This window comes from Rhea americana, unplaced genomic scaffold (genome assembly GCF_003343005.1).
Source record: "Rhea americana isolate MKP2758 unplaced genomic scaffold, rheAme1 scaffold_357, whole genome shotgun sequence".
NCBI lineage: Eukaryota > Metazoa > Chordata > Aves > Rheiformes > Rheidae > Rhea > Rhea americana.
This window is the reverse complement of record NW_028186487.1, coordinates 278,491-290,721: the sequence shown is the minus strand read 5'-3', so window position 1 is coordinate 290,721 and position 12,231 is coordinate 278,491. Positions and strand designations below refer to the sequence as shown.

Genomic DNA, 12,231 nt, shown 5'->3' with positions numbered 1-12,231 from the left:
CCAGCGTGGGGTGGTCGGCGGGGGCGGGGCCTGCGAGGGCCCGCTCTGCGGCTGCGCGCGGGCCGCCCGTCGTGGGGAGGCGGTGTCCGCGCGTGCGCCGAGCGGGGCTCTTGCCCTCTCCCGAGGAGGCGAGAGGGGCGCGCCTGCGCCATCTGCCTCCCGCTCCCCCGCGCCCGGGAGAGGGGCCTGGTGCGCTTGCGCGCTGCGGCCGCTGCCCCCCCCCCCGTGCCCCGGAGGGGGGGGTTGCTGCGCATGCGCGCCGCGCTGCCCGCCCCTCGCCAGCAGCAGCAGCAGCAGCAGGAGGAGGAGGAGGCGGCGGTGGTGGTGGTGGTGGTGATTCTGGCTGTGGAGAGCGTGAGGCAGTGCGAGCGCCGCTGCCGCCCCTGTTATCCGGGAGCCCCAGGTCCGGGTGGAGGAGGCGGGAGCGCCGCGGCGGCGGAGGGAGCCCGAGCGGTGGCAGCAGCAGCAGGAGGAGTCTGTGCCCGGCCCCCCTCCGCTCAGTCCCGTTACAGCCCCCTCCCTCCGCGCTCCCCTCCGCAGCCACCAACATGTCGGCGCCGGCGGCCAAAGTCAGTAAGAAGGAGCTGAACTCCAACCACGATGGGGCCGACGAGACCTCAGGTGAGGCCGGGCCGGGAGCGGGAAGGGAATGGCGGCAGCCGCCGCGGCCTCCGCCTCGCACCGCGCCGCACCGACCGCCATTTTCCCCAGCCACACGGGCCGCGGCCGGGCCGGAGGCGGGAAGAGCGCGGGGTCGGCCGGGCGGATGTGCAGGCCCCAGCAGCAGCAGGAGGAGGCCATGTTAGCGCCCTTTTGTCTCCGCTCCCCGGCCCGGCCTCCTTCCCCACGGGCGCAGGCGGGGCCGGGCGGGGGGCGCTGCGGCCTTGGCGGAGCAGCGGGACCCCCACCCCCCACCCCCCTCCCGGAGCAGCATCCGCGGAGCCTCATTGTGCTCCGCCGCCGCCGCCATGATGCTTTGCCGCCTCCTGGTCTCGGCGCCGCCGCGGCCGCGTGGTGCTGCCCCGCCGCGCGGCGATGGAGCGGCGCCGGCTGCGCCGCCGGGGCCTGCCAGCCCGGGGAGCCACGCGGTGGCCGGGCGGCGCGGCGGTGGAGCCGCCCGCCGCTCCCCACGTGCCATCGCGGCCGCCGCGGGCTTTCGAAAGGTCGCCGCTCCGCCGCCGCGCCGCGGGTTTGCTCCCGGCCGCCGCCGGGGGAAGGGCACGGTGCTCTCCTTCCTCCTCCCGTGAAGTCCGCCGCGCCGCGCCCGCTCGCACACGTGCTTGCTGCTGCACCTGGCCGCCCCTGCGGAGTGCGAGGGGGTCGCGCATCCGCCCGCGCGGCCGGGGGGCGGCCCGGCGTAGGGACTCCGCGGGCAGAGCTGTCCCCGAGCGCGGCGCTGAGCCGTGCGGGAAACTTACCGGGGGAGGAGTGAGCGTGCTGCACTGCTCCAGCTACTTCCCACTGCCGTTCATTCATCTTCCAGCGCGATAGGTAAACAGCCCCTTTTTAATCGAGACCTTTGCCAAACTTTGCTGAGGGGATGTTCTGGTTAGAAAATAGCTGCTAAACCGTGATTTTGAAGTTTTTTTCGTATAACTGTCCTTTTGAATGTGCCTTTTGGGTTTTAGAAGGTGCTACGTTCCTAGTAACGTTATTTTCATTGATATTGCTGTCCTCACTAAATTATTTAGTACTTGCGTGTTGCTTCAAATGTATTGGACTTGGTGTGACTTACAACTTTTTCATTAAATTATTAATCTATTATAGTACACTTATAACTCAAGCTGATTTGTAAAACCATACAGAGGAATGAATGTGAGCTGAGAATTTTTGTGGCATACTCGATTTGAGTTTGGTTCAACAAACTTTTAAGTGCTTAAGTTATAGCTCACACTGGAAGCAGCTAAAGTTTTATGGGGCCTACTAACCATTATGAAACCCAATAGAAACATCTATATACTTCCAAAGTAGATCTCTAGGAGATATATTATGGGAAAAATCTCCAGKTGATTTGTTTCACCCTAGAATTAAGGGGTTTTGATGCATTTTTCATTCTTTTTCAGAAAAAGAGCAACAGGAAGCAATTGAACACATTGATGAAGTACAGAATGAAATAGACAGGTAACCTTTAAAAAACTTTCAAAGTGTTTTAGCAACAATTAAAATACATTTTTTTTAAAAAAACCCACCTAGTTAAGTATTTCTCAGTAGTAGATCTCACTTTTCAAACTCCTTCAGGAAGTACTTATGTTTTGACCTGGTTAGATAAAAAGGGTATTTGTGTATGATTAAAAATCTTAAGCRCTATCCATGTTTCTTGTTTGCAGATTATAATCTGTATAATTTAAAAAGTGGAACTTGATTTTAAATCATCTGAACTGTCATAGTGACTTTATAAGAGATTTGCTTTTTCAAGTTAACACATGCCATTTTACAAAAGTGTGTTAATCTTTGTGAATAGAACTGAAAATTTCCTTTAAAAATAGCTTTTATTATAAATATTTTTACTGTATATCTCTGTGCTTATAATAACTAGAAAATATCACTGGAATATTAATTCTATAGCTCACAACTCCAGGTTCTGTGTCTATATTTTGCTGGATCTTRCTTTCCTGCACAGTGTCCTAGAGCAAGTGCAAGTGAATATTGGGACCATAGAAGCAGCTGAAGTATCAGGGCTCTCTCTTCTTAGAAAACCAGTTACGAGTTATGTCTTAAGATTCTATTTGTGTGAGATACAAACTTCCTTTGGTTTAGTCATACTTACCTGACTAAAAATTATAAAGAGCAAGTGATAGCATTATACGCTATCATTCTACAGGTGTTTTGCAGAGAAAATGTTTAAGAGCTAAAATACTACTTTGCTTCACACTAAGGGTCTGACCCTTTAYGTTGTGCTGCAATACATACTATTTGTTAAGAATGCTTCATTAAAATCAATAAGACTGCTTCTAGTAGTATGTTTTTGKTTTTTAATAGCGTTTACTGGTTTGGGCTTCAGGTTTCAGCCCTCGTTTGTTGAGCGTGTTTGGTTGGCTGGCTAGTTTAACTGTATCATTAGTAGTTAGCTGAAAACTGAATGGATTTATTTCTTTAAATTTCAGTTCTCTCTCTTGTGGCACTGTGGCTAACATGTCTCTCTATCTATTAYAGACTGAATGAACAAGCCAGTGAGGAAATTTTGAAAGTAGAACAGAAATACAACAAACTCCGCCAACCATTCTTCCAGAAGAGGTCAGAATTGATCGCCAAAATCCCAAATTTCTGGGTAACAACATTTGTCAACCACCCACAAGGTATATTCTCAATACCTTTTTTTTTTTTTTCCCTCTGCAGGTTTGATTTCAGTGTTTGCTTGTTATGTGGGTCTTAACAGATCTAAGAGTTTTTAAAGTTGTCACTGGGCATACATTGAAATAGAAGCCTGCTTCATATGCAAACACTTCCGTGTCCTAGAGTTTATTTCTGTAAGCTTTATACCTCTTGCATTTGTTGGAATATCTAGCACTAGAATACTGTGGTAGTTGTTTAAAATAAGGGAGGAAAACGAGAAGTTTCCTGCTTTTCTCCTTGAATTGACTCTTTAAAAAAAAATCCTTTTTTTTTTTTTTGGGGGGGGGGGGGGTTGTGGTGAGCCTCTTAGGACTAGTGATAAACTGTTTTTAAGGAGACAAAACCAAGCCTTGTAGACTGCTTGGATTGGGCAGACCAAGTTCTAAGGGTAGGTATATTCAGAAGCATTTGCTGTTTTATGTTGCACTATAGCAAGCAAATGTAAAATTATCACCTTAGCAAAATCACAGAAATGCTAGTAGTTTCTTGGTTGTTACCTGTTTAAAAAAAAGGGGGGGGGGACTAGAACATGTTGACTCTGGCGAGTGTGTGTTTTTTTCAAATCTTGCTTAGAGTTAACTTACAGTTCATCTTCATGACAAAAATTTCATAGTTTTGTTAACATGAGGCTACTGGTTTTGTTTTAGTATCTGCACTGCTGGGGGAGGAAGATGAGGAGGCACTGCATTATTTGACCAGAGTTGAGGTGACAGAATTCGAAGATATCAAATCAGGTTACAGAATAGATTTTGTAAGTATGTTAAATATTCCTTGACTTGCAGTTTTACTACTTTCTTGAATGTAATTATGTATTAGGCTATAGTTTATAATATAACMTGTAGTTAATCCATGTAGGATCTATTTTGACTTGATGTGTGTGTTACATGGTTCCAACTCTTCACTTTCAACTCTGCAGTATTTTGATGAGAATCCATACTTTGAAAATAAAGTTCTCTCCAAAGAGTTTCACCTGAATGAAAGCGGAGACCCATCTTCAAAATCAACTGAGATCAAATGGAAATCTGGGAAGGTATGTACCTGTGCCTTTGAGAGAGAATTGCTGTTCTATTCCACACAACCATTTTCACCATTATGCTCATCTACTAGGTAGCTGATGCGAACTATTTTCTTTTCTCTTTCCCTCTCCAATCCATTCCTCATTTTCTACTTACATAGTTCATGCCTACTTTGCCAGGTTTGGAATATACTGTGTACCTGGGTATCTGTAGCTAGTTTTCTTGCTTAGTCTAGCACCATCAGTGAAAGTACAAGTTTGGCCAGATGGAGAGATTAATGATTACTTTAGCTTGTCTCTCTTTGGAGTGGATCTAGACAGTAGGTGGTGGTGTTTCCTTAAGATAACTGTTAAATTAGGAATTCTTAGGCTAGCAGGGTTTGGGGACAGAGGTCAGGGTGTGGTGTCTGGATTGTGGGTGGGTTTTTTTCTCCTTCCTTTCCAGACACCACGTCTTTGGACAAGTTGCAACCACAAGGCAATGTGGGCATATCTTTTATCTAGATAGTATTCAAATGAAATTAGTTTCCTATAGTTAGATTCTATAATAGTTGGGAGCACTTTCGTGTCATCCTGAAGGTTTTGACAGCAGAAGTTAGAAGTAGAGCTGAGGGTTGCAGTTAAACTGCTGCTTGTTTTGTCACCTTCAGACCAAGAAGAAAAAATCATCTCTTTTTCATTGAGAACTAGAACTCTTCCAGAAGTTACAGTCCAGTACAACCTAACTGAATGATCTATACAACATACTACAAAATGCATGCAAATTCTGGTATTGTTATTCATTCTACAATGTAGACTTACAAATGTTAAGATTCTGACAAGAAAAATATTAGACCATATGCTGAAAGAAAGCATGGATTTAGATAGTGGCTATTCATCATCTTTTCAGATTTAAGGGAACACATTGTTGATACTTCTAGGGTAAGGTGGTAGGTGGCAGAACTCATTTGTATGTTCTTGGGACCAGATATTTTAGTGGTTTGTGTGGTRTTCTGCATTTCCTGCAAAGAATGGCCTGAAAATTTCAAAGGAGAGAATCTTAGGATAAGAAGGATGGGAAGTTCTTTATCCTACTGTTGAGTTAGATGAAGACAGAGCTTAGATGCCTGGAGACTGAGTGAGTGTTTCTTAAAACCTGTGTGCATATAGCAGTTGAGCATTTAGACTTTGAGAAGTCTTAATATTTCATTAATCACTTGTCACACTTGCACTTCTGTGTGGTGGGGAAGCATGAATAAAACCAAAGGTCCTGTTGAGTTTTCAGTATTTCAGTGGAAACTGTTAAAGAAAATAGGTGTTTTTCTGTTGCTGGGTCCTGTTCATGGTAAATGCAGTTAGGCCCATGTGGCTGAGTGTTTGTCTTTTGCTGTGTGAACCTTTTGGGTCTTGAGTGTTTCCTAAACATTTTCCCCTGAAAAATGGAGTAAATGACTTCTTGTGGTTGTTCAGCCAAGTACTTTTCTAAATGGTGCTTGTTTTAAAAAAAATGGCCATGCAGAGAGCATTTCTTTAGGGAATTTCTTGTTCTTTCCAGGATTTGACAAAGCGTTCAAGCCAGACACAAAACAAAGCCAGTAGGAAGAGGCAGCATGAAGAGCCAGAAAGTTTCTTTACTTGGTTCACCGACCACTCTGATGCAGGGGCTGATGAACTAGGAGAAGTCATCAAGGATGACATCTGGCCAAATCCATTACAGTACTACTTGGTAACTATAGCACTGAGCTGTTTATCCATAGCCATGATAGTGCTGTGCAAGTAAAAGTGAATTTGATCACTGTAGTTAATGTTGCATATGTGTCTTTAAGGTTCCTGATATGGATGACGAAGAAGGGGAAGGAGAGGAGGACGACGACGATGATGAAGAGGAAGAAGGATTGGAGGATATTGATGAAGAAGGTGATGAAGATGAGGGGGAGGAAGATGAAGATGATGATGAGGGAGAGGAAGGAGAGGTAAACTCTATCCCTTATTCTTTCCATTTCTCTGGTCTATGAGTATTGAGTAGACTTATAAGAGGAACTTTCTTGTAAGAACAATGAGCAATTGTAACAAAGGTAAAATAGTTCTTTGCATTCTGTACAATCACTCATAAAGTTTTTTGAGAGGAAAACCAGAACTGTTAACTGCCTTAACTTCCAGGGTAGTGAGAAGCATGTTTGTGGGTATGAAAGTACAGATGAGTAGCTTTAGTAAACTTGGTAGAAAAATGCTCTAGAAAAATTAGAATTTTAGTGTCTGGTCTAGTTTAATTAAATTCTTACTAACTAGTGAACATTCTAGCAAGACTGTACTTCTAATTAGCTTTTATTGATGTATCTAGTTCTGTCATCCTCCCACCTATTAGTTTATTTTGGCTCATAGTCAGCTACATAAGAAATCTGTCTCTGAGTTCAGGAATTTGAAATTTCCTTTAGTAGTAAGTTGTATTCCAGAGACAGCATTCAAGATTTTAGTAATACAAACCTTAGAACTTTTTTGGTAATTGGACATGAGTCTTAATTTCAGCAGCAAAAATTACTTTTGTTGAGATATAATACTGTTCTAGATGGTCTTTGCATGCAAAATATTGGGCTGCATTGTGTTACTAAGCATGTTAGCATCTGAAAGATTAAGTATTTTACCCTTCAAAGTTTGAAAGGGGAAGGGAGGGAGTCAAGCAAACCTTTAACTTCTTTAGATGTTAAATTTATATTAATGTTTGTAGCAATTCTAAGTCCAGTAGTAACTGACTCCTATGTACATAATCACAGTAAGTGTTACTCCTCTTCCATGAAGAGGAGGAGAGAGAAACTTTACAGCATCTTATGAGTAATAGCATAGGGCTATAGTCTCTATAGTGTAGCAAAACATTCTGGTTATTGCATTTGAAAGTCAGTGTAATGCAAGTTTAGTGATTGTATTTTTAATTGTTGCTTATCTTTCAACAGGAGGATGAAGGAGAAGATGACTAATTGAACACTGATGGATTCCACCCCTGCCCCCCTTTTTACCTTTTTAATTTTTCTCCAGTCCCTGGGAGCAAGTTGCTGTCTTTTTTTTCTTGTGCTCAGTCGCCTTGTTCTCTTGAGGTCTCTTTTTCTCTCCTCTACACCATGGTTCACAATTTATTTTGGGGGAAATATCTTGAGCAGAATGCAGTGGAAAAGAATCTACCAGTTTCTGTTTCAAGTTCCTTTTTATCCCTTTCTGTCTCAAAACAAAAACTGTTATGGAATCAACACACCATGTTCTGTGGGAAAAAAGAAAACCTTCTGCTCCCTTCACTCTGCTGGAAGCTGAAGAGTGCTAGGCCCCTGTGTAGTAGTGCATAGAATCTAGCTTTTTTCCTTCTTTCTCTGTATATTGGGCTCAGAGATTACACTGTGTCTCTATGTGAATATGGACAGTTAGCATTTACCAACATGTATCTGTCTACTTTCTCTTGTTTAAAAAAATTAAAAAATAAAAAAAAATGGGGTTATAGAAGGTCAGCGGGGGTGGGTTTCAGATGTTTGGGTGGGTTAAGTGGGCATTTTGACAACATGGCTTCTTCTCCTTTGGCATGTTTAATTGTGATGTTTAACAAACATCCTTGCAGTTTAAGATGACACTTTTAAAATAAAATCTTCTCCTAATGATGACTTTGAGCCCTGCCACTTGATGGAGAATCAGCAGAACCTGTAGGATCTTATTTGGAATTGACATTCTCTATTGTAATTTTGTTCTTGTTTATTTTTAAATTCTTTTTTTTTTTTTTTTTTTTTNTTTTTTTGTTTCACTGGAAAGGAAAGAAAGATGCTCAGTTTTAAACGTTAAAGTGTACAAGTTGCTTTGTTACAATAAAACTAAATGTGTACACAAAGGGACTGGTTGGTCTTCACTGAAAAAACAGTTTTAATAACCTATTTTGAACTTGCTTATAGTTTCTTTCTTGGCTTTTTGGCATTTGGTCAGGATTTGTGTATTGCAAAGCAATCTTGTGGTTGCATGGACAGATCATCAGTTTAATTGGTTTCCATTATTTTGCTACTTGGCAAGTTTCATTTAGTAGTTACTACTGCATGTTCTGTCTCTCTTGAATTGCCCAGCTCTTTAAGACAGGGCCATGGATGTATATGTCGTGTGTGAATGTAGATGTTGATATTCACATTTTGCAACAAGAAAAAATCACTTGATTCTTTTTAGTAGCAATGTGCYGTACTATATCTCCAGTAAATGAGTAAAAAGATCATTCAAGCTGAAAATAAAAAGACCAAAGGTTTGAGGTTCCCCAGTAAGAAGAGTCTTTTCAGCTGGAAATAACTAAAAAGTGTAAGCTAATTTGGGGACTGTTTAAAAGACCAAGGTTTTTAGTGAAGCTCGAATAAGTATAAGGAAGTTGCTACTTTACTGCTTCATTTCCTTGGTAGCGACATGCCTTTATGCTTTATAGATAAACTGTACTTTTTAAGAGATTGCATTTGAGTAACTTAAAACAATTTCAGTTAGAAATTGTGGTTCTAATACTCCAAAAAGTGTAATGAAACTTGTTTTAACATGGTATGCATTTGAAAATATTTAATTTGTTTTATCAGCTAACCTCAAATGGCTAGTTYTCTTTGGATGTATAGAAAAGACTGTCTTCTGGGAAGACTTGCTGTTACGTTCTGTGGTTCCTTCTTCCCAGAACTTGCTATAGTCAAATACAGCATTTTTCTGGACACTTAAGAATGCACTTTGCGAAACAAGATTAATCTCTATTTGATGCATGCCCAAATAACATGGGAGAAAGAAGTGTTCTGTACGTGTCTGATTCAGTTTGGATACAATCCAGTTGTTGGAGACAACACAATGTCTGTATGTGATCAATGCAAAATGAGACAACCATCTACTTTTTTCCATCTCAGCAAAAGCTTCTGCCCTTGATCTTACTGTTCTCAAAGTTAAATGCTAACTGRTAATAGTTTCTTACTATCTACAGAGAAAGAATTAAAACTATGAAGTTATAAATTTTAAATTCCTTTTTATTCCTTTTTGAAGTCTACTTTCTGTTGTGGTGGAGGGTAAATGCATTATTAGTTGCCCTGATGGCTCATGAATGTCACTTAATTTTTATGTAATCCTAATTGATAGTAGTTTTTGAAGGAAAGAAGCTTTTCCTAATCTTGTTTTAATGCTTTAGGAAAAATGCTGCGCCACTGTTGTTACAGCCCTCCCTCACTAGCACAAAACCTATGAAAACTGTTTTGAAAGTAATCAGTTTCATGTTCTGTTACGATCACCGTGAGCAAGAAATGAGGACTGGATAATCAAATGCTACATTTTAGACTGTTACACAATCTTTAGGATTGTACAGGGTAATTAAATCACCCTTGYTGGTGTACTGATAATACTGAATTTCCTGTGAAACTTCTGGGTTTGCTCCTTGCAATGGCTGAAGAGTAAATCTTTTGGGCTATATTTTTTATGTGTAATCTCAATTGTTTTCTAGCAATGGAAATCAGTAGCGATTAGCACATTTCTTTGCAACACTGAAGTATTACATATGGCCATCATGTGCTCCGACTCTTGGCTTAATGTCTAATTTCTCTAAATATATGTAACAAGTACCCATTTTTACTTGATTTTAATTTTTATATGCATATAAAAGCATTTAAAAGTAGAACACCTTGGGTAAGAATGGGGGGGTTTATTTGTATTAAACATCTACGATTTCCCAGTACTGTTTCGAGTTCCTTGCATCCAGTAATCTTGTTGACTGAAACTTGTCACAGGTGGAAGCTGAATTCAGGCTCTGTGACCTCAATTTACAGAGCAATAGTTAGAATACAGAAATGGAGGCAGTTGGATGRTAAGTTATTGTGTTGTGGGCTGTGTGACTTACATAAGGCTTCGGGTTATTTGAAGTTTAATTGCTATCAAATGGCATCTTTTGCCTGTAATTCCTAGTGCCAAAGGTAAGCAAATATATCCATGGGTGTGTAAATAYAGTTAGAAAGTTCTTTTTAACAGATTATCTGTGTGCTTGTTTGTAATTGTTGACAGTTTTTTGTCCTTGCAAACAATAATTATCTGAGTCGACTTCTATCAGACACTTACACCATTCATCTGAATCTATAAGCTTCTATTTGCTCTACTTTAAAAAAGGTGCATAAAGGTAGTACTTTGTTTATCCAATAGTAGTGCTCCTGAATTTTGAAATCATGCTTTCTTATTTTCTTTTTTCTTTTTTTTCTTTTTTCTTTGACAAAAGGACAGAACTGAATGAAAAGAAACTAATTTCTCTGATGTACCTTCAAGCTCTCTTTCTGGTTAAAGGAATTAAAATACCTCTTACTGTTGTTTGATGTTACTGTTTCTAAGATTTTTTTCTTGTTCCAAAAAGAGTGAGCCTCTCATTCTTCATTCCTCTTAATGCGTGACCCCAGTAATGCTCACTTTCTATGAATTTCAGATGCCCAGCACAGTAACAGTGAAATGAGGTGGAATAAGGAGCTTGCTTACTCCAGGGAAAGATCTATGCTTAATCTCTTGCCTTTCCTCTCTTGTCTCACAAAGTTCCAGTTCTCATCCTTTCCCTTGATCATCACCCCCTCCTCCAAACAACTGTTCCGGTGGAGGGAGTCATCTAGGACATAGCTCCTGGGGAAGGGGYGGGAGGGGGACAGCAGGAGCTGTCAGAGGCATTGAGGATTTTTGAGGACCAGAGCTGCAGTACTGTCGCTGCCTCCTTGCATGCTGGCCTGGGAGGCATGCAGTCTTTTTCCTGGCTTGCTCACGAGCAAGGTGTCTCTTATTTCCTGCTCCCTCTGTGCGAGTCTTCTGCGCTGCTGCTGCAGTAAAGCTGCCAGGGTCTGTACACAGAAACTAGTGCACCCCGGGGCAGGCACCTGCTCTGTCCAGCAGCAGCTGCAGTGCAGAGCTCGTGAGTCCAACACGGCTGAAAGTTAAAGTGAGGTGAGAGTGAAATTTTCACTTTCCAGCCCTTGGTGGGGGCACCCRTCAGCACTCGTGAGCATGCAGGCAAAACAGTGAGAGCAGGGGTGAGTATGTTTGTGTTGGGGGAGGCAGGAGGCTTTCTTGGGGCTGCAAGTCACCTATGAGTTGTTCCCATACATGCCGCTTCTCCTGCAGGCTGAGCATTTGCCAGGAGTTGCTGGATCAAAAGCAGGGCATGCTTTGACTCCTGCTGCTCCTCCAAGAGGTCTTCACAAAAGATCAGACAACTCAATCTGGGGACCACCTCTGCATGCCTGTTGGAAAACAGTCTGTCCTCTGGGGCCAGTCACATGCTCCTGCCTTCCAGCAATTACTTACTTTACTTGAGTGGGAACCACACTTGGCATGGCTTGTTTGGGGCCAAGAGTGTCCTGGGAACCAGGAGGAGTCCTGTTCTTCTGGCCAGAGCTTGAGTACTAACACCTGCTCACGGCACCTGCTAWCTACCTCTCTGCTGGGCAAGTGCTTGGTGCTCCCCAGCAGCAACAGTGTCCCATGGGATGGAGAACCGAGCAAGGGGGAAATGCCTAGCCTGCGTGCTGGCTGCTTCTGCCTGTGGGATCTGCAGAGACTGCACCACATTACAAACAGCAGCAGGTTCCAGAAGGGTTTATAACAGTAAGGGCCTGTGCTGGCCTTTATGGGCTCATATCAGGCTCTACAGACTCCTATGGTCTCATATGGGCTTGTGCCTGGCTTATATGGGTCTGTGCAAGGCTCTCTGGGCTTCTACAGGCTCATGCCAGGCTGTGTGGGATCCTATGGACTCATCCCAGGCTCCAGGGGCTACCATGGGTCTGTGCCAGGTTCTATAGGTTCCTATGGGCTTGTATGGGCTTGTGCCTGGCTTGTACAGGCCTAGGCTGAGCTCGTACAGGCCTGTGCCAGGCTCTACAGGCTCATACARGTGTGTACCAGGCTCTATG

At 43.1% G+C, this 12,231-nt stretch overlaps 1 protein-coding gene across 1 annotated transcript; it reads left to right on the top strand.

The window, feature by feature from the left end:
- The first annotated feature begins 455 nt into the window (after nt 1–455).
- On the top strand, nt 456–8,189 carry SET (SET nuclear proto-oncogene). Its single transcript, XM_085312075.1, has 8 exons — nt 456–621; nt 2,064–2,121; nt 3,154–3,296; nt 3,981–4,084; nt 4,250–4,363; nt 5,883–6,053; nt 6,154–6,300; nt 7,276–8,189. Exons 1-8 carry the CDS (start codon nt 549–551, stop codon nt 7,297–7,299), a joined length of 834 nt encoding a protein of 277 aa, XP_085168201.1. The 5' UTR covers nt 456–548; the 3' UTR covers nt 7,300–8,189.
- Nucleotides 8,190–12,231: the final 4,042 nt, after the last annotated feature.

Excerpts from the sequence above, each read along its gene's own strand:
- SET (XM_085312075.1), top strand. The coding sequence starts at position 549 with ATGTCGGCGCCGGCGGCCAAAGTCAGTAAGAAGGAGCTGAACTCCAAC. Across the intron at positions 4,085-4,249 it reads CAGGTTACAGAATAGATTTT|TATTTTGATGAGAATCCATA; the intron begins GTAAGTATGTTA and ends TCAACTCTGCAG. Across the intron at positions 4,364-5,882 it reads TCAAATGGAAATCTGGGAAG|GATTTGACAAAGCGTTCAAG; the intron begins GTATGTACCTGT and ends TGTTCTTTCCAG.